Source organism: Pleurodeles waltl, chromosome 2_2 (genome assembly GCF_031143425.1).
Source record: "Pleurodeles waltl isolate 20211129_DDA chromosome 2_2, aPleWal1.hap1.20221129, whole genome shotgun sequence".
NCBI lineage: Eukaryota > Metazoa > Chordata > Amphibia > Caudata > Salamandridae > Pleurodeles > Pleurodeles waltl.
In genome coordinates this window covers 613800725-613822627 of record NC_090439.1, presented here as the reverse complement: position 1 = coordinate 613822627, position 21903 = coordinate 613800725, and the positions used below count along the sequence as shown (strand labels likewise).

Genomic DNA, 21903 nt, shown 5'->3' with positions numbered 1-21903 from the left:
TGCTCTCAACATTTCAATGTCCTAATAAAGAGCATATGCCTTGCTCTTTCCCCTGCCTCTCGAAAATATATTATTCAGGCAGAGCAAAGGAAAAGCAGATGCTGTGCAGGAGGACATACGCAGCCTTCACCCTTCCCTCCTCCTGTAACTCAGTGTCACTAGGGTTTCAGAAGGAGGGAGGGGTGAATGCTGCTCAGCTCCTGAATCTCCCTGGCTTGCCTGAACTATAAAACACTGTTCAGCCAAGCCAGGGAGACCCAGGGACTGACTTCAGTCCCTTTTCAAGGCTCTTGCTCTGAATGTTCAACAGCTAACAGTCATGACCCTGCGCAAGCTGTTAGCTTTAGAACATTCACAGCAACAACTGTGATTAAAGGCCTCAGAGCCTGAGGCAGATTAAAACTTCCTTGGGCTCCATGAGGCCTTCGTTTTACTAATGAGAACATTTTATCCTCATGTGGTGGAATGTTCTAAAAGCTTTATAGACTGCCATAGCTTGGCTATACCGGCCATTGAAGGCTTGTTCCCTTGTTAATGGACATCGCCTTCGGCTCGGGGCTTTAACGCTGGAGCTGACATTTACAGGCTGATATAGCCTGCTACAGCAGGCTACTAAGCTATATTACAAGTTAACCTGAGATGCAGGTGTATTCTTGATGTGGTCACTTTTAGAGCCTTTAAGTTGCGATTTAGTGATAACCAAAAGCAAATCTACAAACTGGACATTGATTCTTGAAACTCACTTAATTACAATTCATCTCGTCTTCGTGGACCAGGACAAAGGATGTGGATGGAGTACAGTCCCACTGAGCTGTATTGGGGATATATTTGAATTGTGAATGCTAGGATTTATCTTTTTCAAGGGACAAAGCACAGGTAGCTGCATTTGATACAACTAGAATGATGATCCATTTAAGATATATTTTGCGTATGAATATGCTAGTTGTGGTAGTACATCTAATCCATCTGAGGTTCTGGCCCTCTCTGCCAAACGAAAATCTATTCCCAAGTGCCCTTGTTAGGAGGCTTCCAAGACAGTTCCTCACAAATCTCTACAATATATTGATTAGTTCATGTTTCGAGCTTACTGAATCTCTGTGTACAGCGTATTGGCTATTTTAACCTTTTTACAGAATAGCGGAACCTGTGTTTTCAGTCTATCTGCTGAAGTTGAATTAGCACTTATGAAAAGTGTACAGTATTACATATGGCTCTGAGTCCCAATTTGAGAAGTAGGCCACCATAAGGAGCACTTTCTTCAGGCTCCCCACCAGCCCTCATTCAAGCAGTTATGCCTAAAACTAATCTCAAATGAAATAACATGAAGTAAAACATACTTTACTCGCCTGCGATAGATAGTGTTTTCAGTTTTGCCCTCTTAGTAACACTTATGCTAACAAAAGTAGTCACGGTCGTGAGAGGGTAATAACAAACCATTACTGTTATGTGGCCGCGTCTCTAAGTTCCTGTACTATTTTTTTTGTGTAGTTGACTCAGATCTTGAGAACTGGGCAGAGCACTTGGGAAAGTAAAAATATCCTGGCTGTGTCATTTGCTCCTTTGGTGCAACCAAATAAGAATGACAACAACAAGACTGACTCCGTTAGATTACGTAAGTCTATAATGTTTATAAAATATATTGCTTTGTTTTCATAGAATAAATTGTAGTCCTAATAAATCAAATGTATTGTAATAATCGTAATAATTCTATACAAGTCTGCTTTTTTTCTACTTGTAACCTTGTACTCGAAATGTAATGTCTTGAACCTTTTTACAATATTTTAGATAACGTGATCATGTTTAAAAATAGACCAAAGGCCGCAGAAAGTGCTGCAATAAAAATACCTCTATTATAAACTGTATCCCCGGAAGCAGTCCTTACCTCTCTGACTTGGTTCTGCTTTGTAACCGTTCTCTTTTTGGGTCTGAAATGCGACTTCTTAACATTTTAATAGTGTTGTTTGCAATTATAAATTTACTTAACCCCTTCGCTGCCAGGCCTTTTCCCCCTCCTGTGCCGAGCCTTTTTTTGGCTATTTGGGGCAGTTCGCGCTTAGGCCCTCATAACATTTTTTTCACATAAGCTACCCACGCCAAATTTGCGTCCTTTTTTTCCAACATCCTAGGGATTCCAGAGGTACCCAGACTTTATGGGTTCCCCAGAAGAAGGCAAAGAAATTAGCCAAAATACAGTGAAAATTTAGTTTTTTTTAAAAAAAATATGGGAAAAAGGGACTGCAGAAGAAGGCTTGTGGTTTTTCCCCTGAAAATGGCATCAAAAAAGGGTTTGCAGTGCTAAAATCACCAGCTTCCCAGAATCAGAAAACCCAATTTTTCAACACAATTTTGCCATTTTACTGGGACATACCCCATTTTTACGATTTTTTGTGCTTTCAGTCTCCTTTCAGTCAGTGACAGAAATGGGCATGAAATCAATGCTGGATCCGAGAAACCGAAACATTTCTGAAAAGTAGACTACATTCTGAATTCAGCAAGGGGTAATTTGCGTAGATCCTACAAGGGTTTCCTACAGAAAATAACAACTGAAAAAAAAAAAAAATGAAATTGAGGTGAAAAAATCTGAAATTTTTCTCCACGTTTTACTCTGTAACTTTTTCCTGCAATGTCAGTTTTTTTAAAGCAATATACCGTTACGTCTGCTGGGCTCTTCTGGTTGCGGGGATATATAGGGCTTGTAGGTTCATCAAGAACTCTAGGTACCCAGAGCCAATAAATGACCTGCACCCTGCTTTGGGTTTTCATTCTATACCGGGTATACAGCAATTCATTTGCTGAAATATAAAGAGTAAAAAATAGCTAGCAAGAAAACCTTTGTATTTCCAAAATGGGCACAAGATAAGGTGTTGAGGAGCAGAGGTTACTTGCACATCTCTGAATTCCGGGATGCCCATACTAGCATGTGAATTACAGGACATTTCTCAAATAGACGTCTTTTTTACACACTCTCTTATATTTGGAAGGAAAAAATGTAGAGAAAGACAAGGGGCAATAAAACTTGTTTTGCTATTCTATATTCCCCCATGTCTCCCGATAAAAATTATACCTCACTTGTGTGGGTAGAAATAGCGCCTGTGACAGGAAATGACCCAAAACACAACGTGGACACATCCCATTTTTTGACAGAAAACAGAGGTGTTTTTTGCAAAGTACCTACCTGTAGATTTTGGCCCCTAGCTCAGCCGGCACCTAGGGAAACCTTCCAAACCAGCACATTTCTGAATACTAGAGACCTAGAGGAATCCAAGATGGGGTGACTTGTGGGGCTCTGACCAGGTTCTGTTACCCAGAATCCTTTGCAAACCTCAAAATTTGGCTAAAAAAACACATTTTCCTCACATTTCGGTGACAGAAAGTTCTGGAATCTGAGAGGAGCCACAAATGTCCTTCCACCCAGCGTTCCCCAAGTCTCAGTTTGGGCATGGAGAGTAAATTGAGAGCTCATGGGCATGAGCATCTGTCCTTTGAATAGGCTGTTTCTCCTTGAGGATCTGTTGTCACAGCAATAGAGCAGTGTCATGCACCCGAGCCCACACAGTCTCCACCTTCATGCTTGCAAATTAAGCAGTGACAGCTGAACACCTTCGACCTTCCTCCGAAGTTGGTTCATGTTATCTTGATTGCCAGGCATCCCTGGACAAAGATAGTAAAAGCCTGTTGTTGGGATACATTTGTGGCTTTATGCAGCACTTGGCATATTGACCACCTCCAGGCAAAGTTATTTAACGTTTTGCCCTGACAAGGCTTTGTTCTGGGCCCAGTGTACCTTTCGGCAGTTCCGGATCATGATACATGTTTTGAAAAGTCTAAAACGTAAGTTTTTTTCCTCTTCCTTTCTCATGCCACATTGTAACCTTAACTTGGGCCTCACATATTTGCTGCTCTTTGTGGCTTCTCACCCTAAAGATGGTGTTCCTCTTTACCATAATATCGGCATGGCGTGTAAGTATTCTTCAAGCTCTGTGAGGCAATCCACCATACCTCACCTTCTTCCCAGGCAAACTGGTTCTCAAACTCTGTCATACTTTCATCAAAAATGAGAAATGCTGTTCCACCTCAGTCCAACCATCACATTAATTAATTTCTGTTCTGCACCTCACCCCTTTAAGGAGAAGAGACTCCATTGCTTGGCCCCCAAAAGAACACTGAGATTTTACATCGTACCATAGACCACTCCGTGCATAATCAGCCCTTTGGGGTACACGGAAGTGAAGAAACGCTAAGCCATGCAGAAAAGGATCCTCTCTAGCTGGAGCATGCTCTGCATTAAGATCTGTTATGCACTGGCCAAAAACCAACCTCTGGAAGGTTTGCAATTTAATTTTACGTGGACTAAGCTGCTACCAGAGCGCTAGCACCTGGAGTTTCTGTCCCAGACATCTGCTAGGCAGCTCCATACTTTCATGAGCACTACTGTCTGGATGGCCAGATTCACCAAGAGAGACCACTTACCTGCTCTGACTTTTTGATTTGAGTAAATGCTCAGACCGACATCAAAAAAGGTACTTCTTTGGTATCTACTTAAAAGGTGGGGTATCTGCTGTTAGAAGTCTCTGTGGGAAAAACAAATTACCTACCTGTGGTAATGCTCTTTCCGGTAAAGGTTGTGCAACCACAGATTCTTCACCAACTCTCCCTGTTCTGTGTACTGGATGCTGTCCATAGAAAGATCCCAAGTCTAGGAATCTGCTCTCTTTTGCTGTTGGGACTCCTGGGAGCACACACACCCTCCAAAGCAACTGATGTCAGCGCATGGGAGTGGCACATTTATTGGCCCGCATGTCCTTTCCAGAGCAGAACAAAGTCAGTGCAGAGCTGCATGGTGCCACTAACTGGCATGCAGAGATACTGCTCAAAAGTTTCAGTTTGATGCCTTAGGAATATTTAAAAGGTGAGGAAACTGTGGTTAGATAAAATCTCTACCAGAAAGACGATCTACGAAGGGAAGTAACTTATTTGTCATACTGAACCTAAATACAATAATTATTATTTGAATTAGTGCTTTTCAAATGTATCCATCATTTTTAACCCTAAATGCTTTTCCCCGAGCCCATTTACCCTGTGTGTCCCTGCTAGTGAGCTTGAGGACTGTTACCACACAGGTTACAGCCCCATATTGTAGGAGTGGTTTGAGCACAGCTAGCACCCTCTTCATTTCCAGAGGATATTGTGAGCCAATGACCACCCAAGATTCCATATCAAAAGTTGGACTGTTGGTGGTCACTCTCTAGCACAAGAGTCCCAGATTAAACTGGTTTAGGGATGATAGCTTTGTTAGGTTTGAACAGTTCACTGAAGGTGATGCTCTTGTTTTATACAGTATAAACATTTCCAGGATAGTCTTCACAAAAGAACATTGCCTACAAGTCTATTAGAATATTCTTTAGTTGTCAGAGGAATATGTCCAGTAGGCAACGTAGCTTTCGAAATAAGTTAGGATATAAATGGAAAATTAACAATACTATAAGGTAGACCACAAAAGGAAACATAGAAATGACATATCAAGAAGTTAGGAGAGAAACATAAGGGATTCTGAAATCATTTATAGATTAGTCTAGAGCTATTTATCAGTCTAGGTCTAAAACATAATTTCTTTTGGAAACTGATTTGCGACCCCTAACTGTGCACATTGGAATATATTATGGAATTATGAAGGTTCAGTTCTTGTTTTTGCACACTGACTGAAAAAACTAATAAATCGCTATATCTGATAGAGACATCCAGCCACAGAGTCCTTACCATAGAGTTATTCGCAGGTGTCAGACTGGATCCATATTTTGTTTTTGTGAGCAGTACCCATGTGCACCTGTAGGTGGCATTTTTAGGCTCTGTGTGGTGGCAGCAGCAGTAGCATCTGCACCGAAAGTGACATGCACAGCATGCTGACATCAATTATTTACTTTCTGTGCCAGTCAGCGCAAATCTAGTAAGGAACTACATCCAGTCACTTTTTGAATGAGTTTTTTGGGCGGAGTTTATCAACAATATTGTAACCGGACGTCTCCGGACGCCGGTCCTCAAAATATTGTGACGGCCGCCATCGATGGGGCCCGACACACTCGAGAGCGACGCAAGCCTATGACGTCAGACGCCTTCGGCGTCTGGACGACGACCGAAAGAAAAGACGGACCAAAAGGAAAAGGAGAGAGAGATGGAGGAAGACGCTCGGCAAGCGCGACCCGAAGAAAAGGAAACCCGGACACCGAGGATGGAGAGGAAGGAGCCCGTCGAAGGATCGGGAGATCCGCAGGAGAGAGAGAAGCACCGGGGCCCTCCCGCCCCCGTCAGAGAAAAGCCGGGAGACTGCCAAAGTGCCGGCCGCGTCCCTGGAGGGGCGTGGCCACCTCAGGTACGTTCGTACCACAGCTGGGGGTTCGCGAGAGGGTGGTTATTAGGAATAGGGGGGGATAAGGGAAAGAGAGGGAGGTCCTGCAGGGAAGGGGAGACTATATGACAGAGAGCCCTAAAGTAAAGTAAATCTAACCTCACAAAGAAACCGACAGCCAGAGGATTTCTGCAAAGAAGGAAATGTCTGAGAACACCTATAGGGAAAACCACAAACTAAAGGACAGTTATACCCTCACTTTCCGTCACTCATACCTATTCCCCCACCACCCTACTAACCCTATATACTGACAATATATATATCCCACTTACCTGTGTTGTTGTCCTTCTTCTATTTTTTTTGAGAGCCTGGCCCACTGACGTAGAGGAAGATCGGAGACCTTCCCAAAGCTGGACCGGTCACTTATGGACTATCACCAAAACCCTGAAAGAGAAGAAAAAGGAAACTTTGTTAATTTCTTTGGACTACAAGTGCGTTATCCTTGTGAACAAGAAACATGGGATAAAAAAAGCTCCATCCTTACAACCAAAGCAAGAATAAATTGGCTAAACCCTCACCTTCTGCGCCTGTCAATTATTCCAATATCCCCTTTATTTGTTTCGGGATAAAGAACCCATTACAGTGGTGTCAGAAGTGGGATATTGGAACAACGACAGGTAACCTAAAACGATGGAGGGTACACCCACCCTATCAGAGATGATGCAGCAGCTAGCCGCAGGGCAGAGGCATCTACAAGTAGTGTGGGAAGAGCAACAGAAGGAGGCTAAAGTGGAAAGGGAGGCCCTACAAAGCGCTCTTAGAAGTCAGGCCACTATCATGGCCAACAATCAGTTGGTCCATGAGACTGCAATCAAAAACCTCACGGACACTATTGCCGCCACCCGGGTGCATCCGAACGTACCCAGTTCGGTCCTGCAGCGATATCAGGAAGGCGAAGACCCGGATGCCTTTTTCACCAATTTCGAGCGGGTTGCTACTTCGGCCACCTGGCCCCAGGATAGGTGGGGCCAATATATCGCCCCGTTATTAACAGGAACTCTCCAAGCGGCGTATCAAGCGGTAAACCCAGGCGGAACGACACCCTATCAGGATATTAAATAGAGTATCCTAGAGCGAGTGGGGTTTGATACCGAACATTACCGGGTCCGGTTCAGGAAAGCCAAATGGGGACCCTCAGAGAATCCCCGGGCCCTGTATTTCCGGATTAAGGACTTGGGACTCAAGTGGCTAGGTCCCATTGGGACCAATAGGGAGGATATCATTGAGGTTGTTCTCTTAGAACAATATCTAGACGCCTTACCTACCAATACCCGTAATTGGATCAAGCAACACCCAAGTCCAGATACTAACACCACTATTGAATTAGCTTGTGCCTTTCACCGCTCCCTCGAGTTCAAAATCCCTCCCGTACGGCCAACACTTAACCCCATCCGACAGAACCCCGGACCCTCCCCATCCCTGGGGCGGAAACCAACCGAGGATCCGGGAAAATTGCGAGGATTAGAAAGATCCTATATGCAACAACCACAGTGTTTTAGCTGTGGAGAGTGGGGACATATCGCCGGGGTTTGCACGCTGAAAACGGAAAAATCAGAACCGATGGAAATAGGAGTCACTAGGGGGAGAGTCTTCTATACAGGCGGAAAGGAAACCCGATACAAGAAGAGACTTGTTGTCAATGGAAGAACCACAGTGGCACTCATTGACTCAGGTTGCAGTCAGTCTGTAATTCGTGCTGATTTACTGGAAAGCCCCCCTTTTACTTCAGGACTTACGGTATCCATATGTTGTATTCATGGAGATACAAAAGAATACCCCCTAATCTGGACAACCCTGTCCTGGGATGGAAAAGAAGTCCCCATAAGGATGGGGGTGGTGGAAAGGCTAGTCGAAGAAGCTATCATAGGAACCGACTTCCCTGACTTTTCGGAACTTCTTGACAGTACAAAAGACTCTGAAGACATGAGTACATGGTGGAAAAGAGCTCCTTTTTCTAGTACGCCTATAACACCACCGGTGGTTAGATACAGACCCTCCCGAAAAGAAAAAAGAGAAACCAGAAAAGTCTACGCCCAAGGAAACATGAGTCCAACTAGGGTAATTACAAAGGTCCTTACCCTTACTGACCTTCCCCCATTCCGTAGTTGTCAAAGAGAAGATCCGAGTTTGATCCATGCCTGGAAAAGCGCACGACCCCGGAACCCCCAAGACAAAAGCCCTTCTTTTACCATAATCAAAAATCTATTATACCGTGTCACTGGTAACAACCGAGAAGAAAAGAAGCAGCTATTAGTCCCCGAACCTTATAGACCACAAGTCCTACACCTAGCCCATAGCCAGCCGGGGGGGGTCACTATGGAAGAGAGAAAACGGAAGAATATCTGTTGAGGAAGTTCTACTGGCCGGGGGTCTTTTCACAAATTAGGAGATTCTGTCAGCAATGTCCTAAATGCCAAATGATTGATCCGGGTCCCAAAAGAAGAGCTCCCTTGCAACCGCTTCCCATTATAGACATCCCTTTTTCAAGAATAGGAATGGACATTGTAGGCCCTCTCCTACCTTCTTCCAGAGGATACCGTTATATACTAGTATTGGTAGATTATGCCACCAGATACCCAGAAGCCATCCCACTCAGCAGTATTAACTCCAAGAGCGTAGCCCATGCAATGATAGGGTTCTTCTCTCGAATAGGTTTTCCCCGAGAAATCTTAACAGACCAAGGTACCCAGTTCATGTCTAACTTGATGTCACAAATATGTCAACTTCTGGGGATCAAACAGTTGCGAACAGCGGTTTATCATCCTCAAACGGATGGTTTGGTGGAAAGGTATAACCGCACTCTGAAAACTCTACTAAAGAAATCTATTTCAGAGACAGGTAAGGACTGGGATAGAAAACTCCCATTAGTGTTATACGCTATCAGGACCCATGAGCAAGCATCCACGGGCCATAGTCCATTTGAATTATTGTTCGGACGACAGCCCAGGACCTTGTTAGATATGGCTGCAGAGTTATGGGAGGAGGAGGATGGAGAAAAATCCCTCTTAGAATATACCCAGGAGTTAAAAACCAACATCCAAAATGTGTGGGAAAACGTGAGGGAACATATGGAGAAGGCTCAAGAAAAGCAGAAAAGATATTACGACAGGAATACTCAATTAAGGACCTTTACCTTAGGTGATAAGGTGTTAGTGCTTCTCCCCAGTTCAGACAACAAGTTGCTGGCAAAGTGGCAGGGACCCTATAAAGTAATAGGGGTAGTAACACCCGTGACCTATAAGATCCAGCTCACAGACAGTTCCAACCGGTCACAGATCTTTCATGTCAATCTATTAAAAAAGTGGGAAGAACCACAGGGAGAACCCACCAGGGGATGCCTAGTTAACACCGTTAAGGAATTGGAGATAGGGTGGTGTCCCACTGAGCAGCCTAGCGGAAAGGAGATGCCTCCCATAAATAGTGAAATCTCGATCCAACAGAGTGAGCAATTAACCCAGCTCCTCCATGATCATGCCCATGTGTTCTCCTCGATACCAGGCAGGACCAAGTTGGTGCATCATCAAATCATAACCCCACCTGGCAAGGTCATACGCTTAAGGCCATATCGTATCCCTGAAGCGAGAAAGATCCTGGTAGAAACCGAAATAGAAAAGATGTTAGACCTAGGCATTATAGAGCCTTCCCAGAGTCCCTGGTGTTCACCGGTGGTATTAGTGCCAAAGCCCGATGGGTCTATACGTTTCTGTATTGACTTTAGACGAGTCAATTCTATATCCCAGTTTGACACATATCCCCTTCCAAGGGTGGACGAACTCTTAGAGAAGTTGGGAAAAGCTAAGTACATGTCTACACTCGACTTGACCAAAGGTTACTGGCAGATTCCTTTGACGCCAGAAGATAAAGAGAAAACGGCTTTCTCTACTCCCTCTGGGCTATATCATTTTAATGTTCTCCCTTTCGGGTTACATGGGGCACCCGCCACCTTCCAGCGTCTCATCGACACCATTCTACGACCTCATACCAGGTACGCTGCCGCGTATCTGGATGATATCGTTATTCACAGCAAGACTTGGGAAGACCACTTGGCACATTTAAACAAAATCTTTACAGCGTTACGAGGGGCTGGATTAACAGCCAACGCCTCCAAAAGCCGGTTGGCATTCAATGAGATCTCTTATCTAGGATATCATATAGGGAAAGGTATACTTAGACCACAAATGAATAAAGTTGAAGCCATCCTACGGATAGATACACCCACAACGAAAAAGGAGGTCCGGTCATTCTTAGGCTTGGTAGGGTACTATCGAAGATTTATACCCCATTATTCCACCGTGGCCGCTCCCCTAACCGATCTCCTGAGGAAAGGCCAACCCAAAAATATCACGAATTTAAACCCAGGACAATCCCATAGTTACCATACCCTGCAAAGATATCTCACTACCCAACCAATTTTAAAATGTCCTGACTTCACTATCCCATTTCACCTCCAAACGGATGCCTCAGACGTGGGTCTGGGGGCCGTACTTTTTCAGAAAGATGAGAGAGATATTAGTCACCCCGTGGTCTTTATTAGTCGTAAACTTTTTCCCAGGGAGCAAAAATATCCCATTATAGAATGAGAATGTCTCGCCATCAAGTGGGCGATTGAAAGCCTCCAATACTACCTCCTAGGAAGATCCTTTCTATTATATACGGATCACGCTCCCCTCACCTGGCTCTCGAGATATAAAGATACTAACAGTCGCATATTGAGATGGTTTATGGAGCTTCAACCTTTCTCCTTCCAGGTTTGCCATCTCCCTGGTGATCTTATGGGACAGGCTGACTATTTGTCCCGGTTCCCAGGACCTTTGGGTCTCGAACAGCCCCATTCAAGGGAGGGGATGTGTAACCGGACGTCTCCGGACGCCGGTCCTCAAAATATTGTGACGGCCGCCATCGATGGGGCCCGACACACTCGAGAGCAACGCAAGCCTATGACGTCAGACGCCTTCGGCGTCTGGACGACGACCGAAAGAAAAGACGGACCAAAAGGAAAAGGAGAGAGAGAGACGGAGGAAGACGCTCGGCAAGCGCGACCCGAAGAAAAGGAAACCCGGACACCGAGGACGGAGAGGAAGGAGCCCGTCGAAGGATCGGGAGATCCGCAGGAGAGAGAGAAGCACCGGGGCCCTCCCGCCCCCGTCAGAGAAAAGCCGGGAGACTGCCAAAGTGCCGGCCGCGTCCCTGGAGGGGCGTGGCCACCTCAGGTACGTTCGTACCACAGCTGGGGGTTCGCGAGAGGGTGGTTATTAGGAATAGGGGGGGATAAGGGAAAGAGAGGGAGGTCCTGCAGGGAAGGGGAGACTATATGACAGAGAGCCCTAAAGTAAAGTAAATCTAACCTCACAAAGAAACCGACAGCCAGAGGATTTCTGCAAAGAAGGAAATGTCTGAGAACACCTATAGGGAAAACCACAAACTAAAGGACAGTTATACCCTCACTTTCCGTCACTCATACCTATTCCCCCACCACCCTACTAACCCTATATACTGACAATATATATATCCCACTTACCTGTGTTGTTGTCCTTCTTCTATTTTTTTTGAGAGCCTGGCCCACTGACGTATAGGAAGATCGGAGACCTTCCCAAAGCTGGACCGGTCACTTATGGACTATCACCAAAACCCTGAAAGAGAAGAAAAAGGAAACTTTGTTAATTTCTTTGGACTACAAGTGCGTTATCCTTGTGAACAAGAAACATGGGATAAAAAAAGCTCCATCCTTACAACCAAAGCAAGAATAAATTGGCTAAACCCTCACCTTCTGCGCCTGTCAATTATTCCAATATCCCCTTTATTTGTTTCGGGATAAAGAACCCATTACAAATATTTTGAGGCATTTTCTCCTGGTGTGACAAGGATGTCTACTAGGACAGCTGGCTTCAAGCCCTGTGGCGCCTGTCACCAACAAATGTTGGTGATGCATCCACACCTTCTCGGCCTTTGGTGCCTCGAGCACAACCACGACGCTGAGACCTGCATTGACTGTTGCACCATGCACCCCAAAACCTTGAGATAGTGCTCCCTCAGGCTTCTTGCTGCTAAATGCATGAATGAACGATCTCGATCCCGGTCAAGATTAAGGTCCCAGGATTGGTTGCAAAGCCGTTCCAAACACTCACCGTATCACTGGAAGTTGTTGATGCGTTCCGGTAAGTCCCACAAACATAAGAAGAGAGAAGGGGCACCTACTGTATTTATGCCAGCAAGTTTGCCCCTGAAACAAGCCGGGTCCCTTGAATCCATGGACAGATCTAGACTAATGCTGGTTGAGCCACTTTGACCTTTCTCAGCACTGATTCCATCGCCAACGTCCCCCGGCAGCGCCATCCCCATAATAATCTGCAACTCAAACATGGAGCCAGATGGGGGTATTCGATGCTGACTTTGGTGCAGACTGGAGGATTTACTTCCTCTCCTATTCCTATAAGGGCTACAACTTGGAGATGATTGGGAGGAGCCACAGGACCCTGATAAATACCAGCCCCCAGATGTCACTGAGGACCTGGTGTGAGTATCTGGGGAATGTCTTGATGCGGGGGCTTCATCTGGGAATGATCCCACCCAAACTGCTTTTCCCGTTTACTGAAACCATCAAGGACCTCCTATTCTGGGCGTAGTCCAAGCCTTGCACAGGGATTTCTGTGAATTGATCAATTGCCTGCCGCCATCGGCCCGCGCCAGGGGGCCCAACTTCCTCACCCAACATCCTTTAGGTGCCACACATAGTTGAATTTTTGGTAAATGTCCACACCTCACTCATAGACGTGTGCTTTGATGGCTCCTGTCTCTTTTCAGAAAAAAGGCATTCTCAGTGATGGAGCACTTCAAGGGCAGCAGGGCTACGGGTAGGTCCTTAGAACTTTCTGTGGTCCCTCACCAACCCAGACTACCTTTTGCTCCTTTTGTGGCCACGGAATGGGCTTCGAGCTGGGTCTCTACTCGCCCAGCCACTACAGTCCACAGGCTTCCAAGCCCCTGCGTGGCAGAGGACGCGGTACCCAAAAACCTCGGGTGACAGGTTGCCAAAGTTAAGGCCATTCCACCACCCCCTCCCCCCCCAGCAGCCACAGCCTACACATTTGTTTAGTTTGCCCTCTTTCCATCATGGGATTCCAGTGGAGGCAGGATATGCCATCCCCTGCACCACTGGAAGTCGGTAGGATCTGACCACTGAGTTCTCTGGACTGTCCAAAGGAGCTGCCCCCTCCCCTTTGTGACTACCTCTTCGCTCATGCCACCTACTTGCGACAAGCTGAGGGAGGACAACATCTCTTTACTCTTCCAGGAAGTGACAGTGATAAAGGTAAAATTCATAGTGCTCACACTTGCTCAGGTCCTACCTACCCTGAATCTGGGAGACTGAATCGTAGCTTTGGACTTGCATGATGCATAAAACCACATTCCCGCCCTGCCTCCCCAAAGATGTTAACTTCGGGCCAGGGAAGGCCACAAACACTTTGGTGTCCTCAGGCCGTCGCCTCCCATCTCCAGACTATTGCGTACCTCCTGCACTTGCTGGAGCCAAAGTCACACCTGATCCTTTATCAGATGCTCCCTTTGATAGGAGATGTTCTGGACACAATGGAATTGCAGGCTTATCCTCCTGAACAATGAGTTCAGGATATTCAGGCTATTATACCGATATTTCAGTCTTAGCCTTTATCCTAGTTTTTAGTGAGACTGACTATGAAGCTGCTGGCCTCATGGCCTCCTGCTAGTGAAGCGTCCCCATTGGCATACACTGAGCCTGCTGTGGGACCTGAAGTGCCAGTGGGCACAGCATCAGGCAAATCTCTCTGACATATTCCAAATCTTGTAGGGCACTGCATAGGATCTGCAGTGCTGGCTGACAGACTGCAATTGAGTCAGTGGCAGGTTCCTCCTCCTTCCCCAAACAGATCTGACGGTGGTGACAGATGCATCACTCATGGGATGAGGCAGCCCTTTGGAAGAAGTGGAGATCCAAGGAGTCTGGTCTCCGGAGGAATCCAGACTTCATACTAACCTGTTGAAGCTCTATGTGATCCAGTTGACATTGAAAGCCTTTCTACCCTCCACCAAGGTAAGGCTTGTGCAGGTGTTTAAGGACAACACCACCGCCATGTGGTACTGCAACAGACAGAGTGGTGTCATTGATCCTGGTTCAAGAGGCCCTGAGCCTATGGACATGGCTAAAACATCAGGGTATTTCCCTGATGGTTCAATAATTGGCATGCTCGCTGAACTTTGGAGCAGACAAACTCAGCCAAAGATACCTTGTGGATCACAAATGGCATCTCCAACCAGAGGTGGGACAGTGTCTCTTTTAGCAGTGGGGAGAGCCTTGGCCAAATCTGTTTGCCATTGCCGAAAACACCCAATGCTGGCAGTTCTGTGTTTTGGAGTTCCTAAGTGGGCTCTTGCTCTGAGATGCTTTTTGTCTCGTGTGGAGCTTCAGCATCTTGTACTCCTTTCTGCCCATACCACTCCTTCCCAGAGTTCTCAAGAAGATAAGAAATGCATAGGTCCAAGTCGTCTTTGTGGCTCTGGTCTGGGCTCGGAGAGTCAGGTATCCTGAGCATTTGAGCACATCCATCGGTCCTCCGATCAAGCTGCCCTTTTAAGAGGATCTTCTGTCACAGCAACAGGGGAGGGTTCTCAACCTCAACCTGTCAGTGCTCTGCCTTCAATGCATGGAGATTGAGCAGTGACAGTTGACAGCTTTCGACCTTCTGCCCAAAGTCTGTTATGCTGTTATGATATATGCTGGCTAGTTGAACAGGTTTGTGGCATGGTACACAGCCAAACATCTTGATCCTTTATAGGCATCCCTTTCCTAAGTTCTTTTGTTTACCCTTACCTAGGCCCTGCATTTGACATGTTGAAGGGTTATTTATCTGCCATATCCACTTTTATGTGGCTGCCTTCCTCCTTTAAGTCCCAGTAAATAGGTTCCTTAAAGGTCTGAGGCACTTTTTCCTCAGGCTCCCTTTGTTATGCTTCAATGGGACTTTAACTTGGTTCTTATCTCGCTAACATGCTCCTTTTGAGCCATTTCAAACCTGCCCTCTTAGGCCCTTCACCATCAAGACAGCCTTTCTGGTATCCATTACATCTGTCCAGAGGATCAATGAACTGCATTTGCTTTTATCTTAGCTGTCATATGTCTTTCTTTCCAGACAAACTTTTTGTTCAGACTCAAGCAGCCTTGTTAACGAAGTTATTCACACTGCTCCATGTAGGCCAGACAAACACTTGCCTTACTTTTACTTTCCGCCTCATCCCTCTAAGGAAGATGAATCTCCACTAGCTGGACCCAGAAAGCGTTGTGATTCTATGTTGTCTCACAATATTGTTCCTGTTGGATGACCCACCCTTTGTGGGATATGTCACAGCCAAGCTGGGAAAGGCCATGCAGAAATGAGCCCTCTCCCGTTGGATTGTATTTTGCATTAAGGTCTGCTACACATTGGCCAAGAAGCAACCCCAAGGAGGTTTGCGTGCTCATTCCACCAGAGCAACAGCTTCAACCATTGCATTATCACATGGAGTTCCAGGCCTGGACATCTTCCAGGCAGCAAATAGGGCTTCGCTGCACACGTTCACCAAGCACTACTGCTTGGACGGTCAGGTCTGTCGAGATGGGTACTTTGCTTCTTATGTCCTCCAGGACTTTCTGGTCTAAATCATGTTCACAGACCCTCCACTGGGAAAGTATTGTTTGAGTATCTATTCTAAGGTACGAAATCTGCGGCTGGAAGTCTCTATCAGATAAACAAGTTACTTACCGCCAATAATGCCTTATGTTGTAGAGATTTATTACTGACTCACCCATCATCCCTGCTCTGTGCACGTATTTTTAGATATGTATAATTATATTTATAAATCACACACCATTGACCAGTGTTCTTAATGACTGCGTGCTCCTGGTTTAGAAAGCTGTGAAAAGAAACTGACACCAGCACTCCGGGGTAGTGCCTATATAGGCACTGCGCATGCACTTCTGGTGCCAATGATGCCATATGAAGCCGATCGAAGCCACCTACCGATGCCAGAGTACTGCTCACAAAATAATTCCTGAGTTCAGTCTCAAACCTAGGAATAATTCTTAAGGTAAGGAATCTGCAGCTAGAAAGAGTCTGACAGACCAGGCTTTAACAAAAGTAAGTAATGTGTTGTTTTTTCCTCCTAATACTAATTTTGTATTTGGTTTTACCTGATCGCAAGAGTTATGTACCAACCATGTACAAATTGAGAAAAGTACAAAATAGTCATTTTGCACTTCCTAATTTACATGTGATAACCAAGTACAAACTACAATGGAGAAGCCAATGGTTTTTCTATTCATAACGGCAGCACTGTGTGTGATGGCCAGAACGATGAGTCTATTGGCAATGCAGTCGAGAAGAAGGAGTTGCAATGAAAGTTTTTTTTGTGTTAGAATCGCAACGTTTGATGAGACAGAGCAGGATACCTAGGATAAGTATAGCCTTATTAACCAGATTCTACTGGACTTTATTGGTGAGCTGTAACCACTAATAATCCCGAACACTCAAAGAATATCTCTATACCCCCCCATGGCCCAGTATTATGTTCACAGCACCATCTAGTATCTCAAAGCTATCAGGACTTTGCTCTAAGAGCAGAAATAATGTTGTATAGTGCACACTCAAGGGTTTTCCATCATTTCCTTGATGTAGAATTTTCCAGAATATCCAGTCACACCTATTTATCTGAAAAAGCTAGGAAAATATACATTCGCTCAGCATTGCAGTTGCATCTTAATCTGGTTATTTAATCACATATCTAGTTGCTATATACTCTGGGAGTACCCACAATTCACACATGTTCCCTCTGTGGATCCTGTAGCTATCTTTCCAAAGGGAATTTTGGAGACAACTACTTATTGGGTAGGTTACAATATAGACACTTCTTGATCATATAATTACAATATGTGGTACTTTACCATTTCAGGTGACAGTGCATATGCTTTAACATAGTTGATACTTTTTACACTCATGCACACATACTCCCATTGAAACAGTGTGCACCGTAACACAGATACAACCATTCAGTTATCGAACCCACAATTGACGTTCTTGAAAGACAACTTTGATGTCTGCAAAAGAATGGAGGGGCTCTGCAGTCTGCATTCCATACCACAAGTAGAATAGTTTTACTTCACCACCCCATCCACATCAGGATGAAGCAATGGCTGCTGAGGAAAGGCAACACAAGAAAGAAATCACACGAAACCACTTCAGAGATAAGAAACAGCATCTTTATTTTGACAGATATTATATGATTATATTTTCTCTTTTAACAAAATAATGCCCTTTTTTCAGGTGTAACAGCTGAAAAAAGAAAAATGAAACAATGTATGGTTGCTGACAGAAACCCACAAAACAAAGTATTTTAAACATCTAAAATGAAACAAAAAGTTAATTAATAATGTAATGGCTGTCTAATGTTTCTTTCTTCCTTGTGAATCCTCTTAGTACAGTATATAAAATACCTTGCTCAAATAGTTCCCAACTGTGAGATCTTTTTCACTTCAAACTTTGACTGTCGGACACTATTTACTCCTTACCTTCCTCTGCATGGGTACTAATAGTGCTGGAGGCCATTTGAATATTAATCAGTACTGATGCACTAGTCACTTTTAACACAAAAAAGATGATGATGGAATGTGGAAAATTGTCATACATTCACCCCCAGTCATAGATCTGGGTTAAATTGATAGTTTTTTTTTTTTTTGCTCACCATTCCACCCTAGATTGGATCCAGCTATATTCAAATCAGTCTTGACCTGCTCCCCGTGAGAGCAGTCCAGCCCAGACTGCCAGGCCAGGTCCTCCCTGGACCAGAAACAAGCATCTTGGGACCAGTTTTGGAGTATCACCCCTCATTATCCAGGCTAGCTTGAATCTAGTGGCATAGTGAGCATAGGACTTGATTTTGATTTTTTTTTCTCCAAAAACAGAACTATATTTGCCTTAGTATTTTGCAATGATATCCTGAATTATAGGAAATGGAATATAAAAATCAGCGGTTAATCTGCAACTCATGCTTCTAATACATACAGGGTGTAAAAAGTACACTATAGTGCAAATAGTTACCTGCTGGTGGCAGTATAATGGTGTAGATATTGTTGATTCCAGTTGCCTCGGTTGCAAATGTAAATTCTCCAGTATTGGATCTTTCATAGATTTACATGCTTGATTCATTCCCTGTCGTCGAAGTGGGAGTCCCACAGTAACGTAATAAAGCAAACTATATATATATAGATATATATATATATCACTATCATAGGCTACAATGGCAATGAAAAAGTTAGTTTAATAGCCTATCCATGTTTTTTTTTTTTTTTTTAAAAGGACCAAACTTGAACTATAACCAGTCAGGCAACAGCACCCTCTAGAACACTCCCAACAGAGGCTGAGTCCCTCAGATTTTCTACCGCACATCGTGTGAAGGGAGTCTCTTTGAGCTCTGCTCAGTTCTTCAGCTTTTACTTCTTTTTGGATCATCCAAGATTATATTTCCTGTTTCAATTCTGTGACTCTGGCACTAATATGTCAGAGTAGCAGAAAACAAGGTAAACGACTACATAAAGATGTCTAACCTTTTCCTCAAAAACTGTCATGTTCTGAGAGATGAGTCAATTTTTGGGATTACAGAATCTTAAATCTGTCACTAATAATGAGGACAGTGAGGATTCCTTCACCTCACAGGAGAGGTCAGAGGGGGACGTTGCTCCAGGCTCCCCAGAAGGGGTACAGAAATGCCATAAAAAGACTTACCATGAGTCTTCATAAGGCACTTCTCACAGAGAGAAAAAAAATGGAAAAAGACCCTCAATTCCCTCTTTAACTTACATTAGAGAGATCCTTTAACCTTACAATGGGACTGCTAAAAACCACCTGTAAAACCATTATTAACAGGAACTAGGATGATGTAGTTGATGACCATGTCTACTAGTATTATCTTGTCAATGATGGCCTCATCTACGAAGGGCATCGTCTAGGATGGCCTTATCTACGAAGGGCCTCATTTACTGTTGCCTCATCTACGATATCATCTACAGTGGTCTATGATGGCCTCATCTGCAAAGGGCCTCATCTACGGTGGTCATCTACTACGGCCTCAGCTATGACCGTCATCTACGTCGGTCATCTACAGTGGTCGTCTACGACAGTCATCTACAGTGATTGTTTACGACAGTCATCTAGAGTAGACAGTCGTCTAGAGTGGTCGTCTACGACAGTCGTCTAGAGTGGTCGTCTACGACAGTCGTCTAGAGTGGTCGTCTACGACAGTCGTCTAGAGTGGTCGTCTACGACAGTCGTCTAGAGTGATCGTCTACGACAGTCGTCTAGAGTGATCGTCTACGACAGTCGTCTAGAGTGATCGTCTACGACAGTCGTCTAGAGTGATCGTCTACGACAGTCATCTTGAGTGGTCGTCGATGACGGGCATCTACATTGGGCGTCGATGACGGGCGTCTACATTGGGCGTCGACGACGGGCTTCTACATTGGCTATCGATGACGGCCGTCTACATTGGCCGTCGACGACTGTCTACGGTGGTGGTCAACGAAGGCCTCATCTACGATGGTCGTCTGCGATGGCCCCATCTACGATGGTCGTCTGCGATGGCCCCATCTACGATGGTCGTCTGCGATGGCCCCATCTACGATGGTCGTCTGCGATGGCCCCATCTGCGATGGTAGTCTGTGATGACCTCATCTACGCTGGTAGTCTGCACTGGCCTCATCTACGACGGTCGCCTGCACTGGCCTCATCTACGACGGTCGCCTACAACAGCTTAATCTTTGATGGTTGCCTACGATGGTCATCTATGACAGTCATCCACGACAGCCTCATCTATGAAGGTTGTATATGACAGCCTCATCTATGAAGGTTGTATATGACAGCCTCATCTATGATGGTGGTATATGACAGCCTCATCTATGATGGCTGTCTACAACAGCCCCATCTATGATGGCTGTCTACGGCAGCCTCATCTATGATGGCTGTCTACGGCAGCCTCATCTATGATGGCCGTCTACGACAGCCTTATATATGATGGCAGCATCATCTATGATGGTCGTCTACAGCAGCCTCATCGACGATGGTTGTCTATGACAACCTCATCTAGGATGGTCGTTTACGACGGCCATATATGACGGCCTCATCTATGATAGTCACCCATGACCGTCTCATCTACAATGTTCCTCTGCTACAGCCTCTTCTGATGGTTGTCTGCTACAACGGCCTAGCCTACAATGACCTAGCCAGAGGAACCACAGCTATGACAGCCTCGTCTCTGTATGCTCTGTCGAAGACGGCCTTGTCTATGACTGCATCCTCTGCGACGGACTCATGTGTGGTGAAGGCCTCATCAACAACAAACATCAGCCTAGTCATTTACATCCGCCTCATTCAACTTGATCACAATACAAATTAAGACGAAAACATGTAATTATCAACAAGAACAAAACACATATAATTCAGGATAATTTAGTGTGAAGCCTTAAGGTACCAATATGAGCATGTCCTCAACAGTCAATATATAGAGGGGCAACATACGGAGCAATTACATCACTCTGCCTCCAACTGCATAGCATGAGTCAGGTCCATGTACCTCTAGTACTAAAACTTCAAAGCATACTACACCCGCAACTGGTGGATTCCCCCCACCAGATCAATTTTGGTGGTTTCCATACTCTTAGGAGCGAGCAGCCAAACACTTACAGCTTCCTGTAGCAAACAAGAAATTATTTTCTTTGATTTTAAATAGGAAAGCTGTAAAACCTATTCCAATTGCTGGTATATCCAGGAGGAATTACAATCATGGAAAATCCGGTCATTCATAATTCTGCCTTAGCAGCAAGGACACGTTCTCATCTAGGTCCAGACTACTGTATGGGCTACCAATCCACTGGCAATTCGGGGCAGGTTTAGCCACCAGATGTGGTCAGACATGGGCACATAAATAAAATATTTGCCGGAAGATGGAAAAAATAAAAGCAGCTGTAGGGGGTGAGATGTTATCATAGATTGTGCTATAGATAAAGCTTCAGTAGGATTCCCACAACTGGCAGGTTCAGTGGTCCTTGGATGCGATAGTTCAAGGCCACAACATTTAAAATCTGAGGTACAAATATATCTAAGAGTTTTATAGTACCATGCCAACGCTCTATTTGCCAAGCACTTTGACAACTCCATGCAAGCAGTCAAGGCTGACTCTTGACACTGCATGATCTTTTGGGGCATTACAATTTTGAATGAAACAATCTTTAGAGGGACCCAAAGAAGACACCTATCGATTGATAAGTATCTGACTTAGCAAACCTCTTAGTAGCCCTTAAGCTAGCTTACCTACAGTGACAACATTCTGGCGCTGATTACACCATCCAGTGGAAAAAACTGTCCCAAAAATGTTGTAATCTATGGCAGAAAATAGCATTGGACAAATAAGTCCTGGATCTCGTCACATAGTTCACGTCGTTG

The 21903-nt window shown here is 44.9% G+C and overlaps 1 protein-coding gene across 10 annotated transcripts in view; it reads left to right on the top strand.

Moving 5' to 3' along the window:
* Positions 1-21903, top strand: part of PCMTD1 (protein-L-isoaspartate (D-aspartate) O-methyltransferase domain containing 1) — a 270050-nt gene that overhangs the window by 212869 nt on the left and 35278 nt on the right. For all 10 annotated transcript variants that reach the window (XM_069220153.1, XM_069220151.1, XM_069220150.1 and 7 more), the window contains one exon: positions 1489-1612. In XM_069220153.1, coding sequence (XP_069076254.1) covers positions 1489-1612 — 124 coding nt within the window. The remainder of the gene's footprint in view (positions 1-1488; positions 1613-21903) is intronic.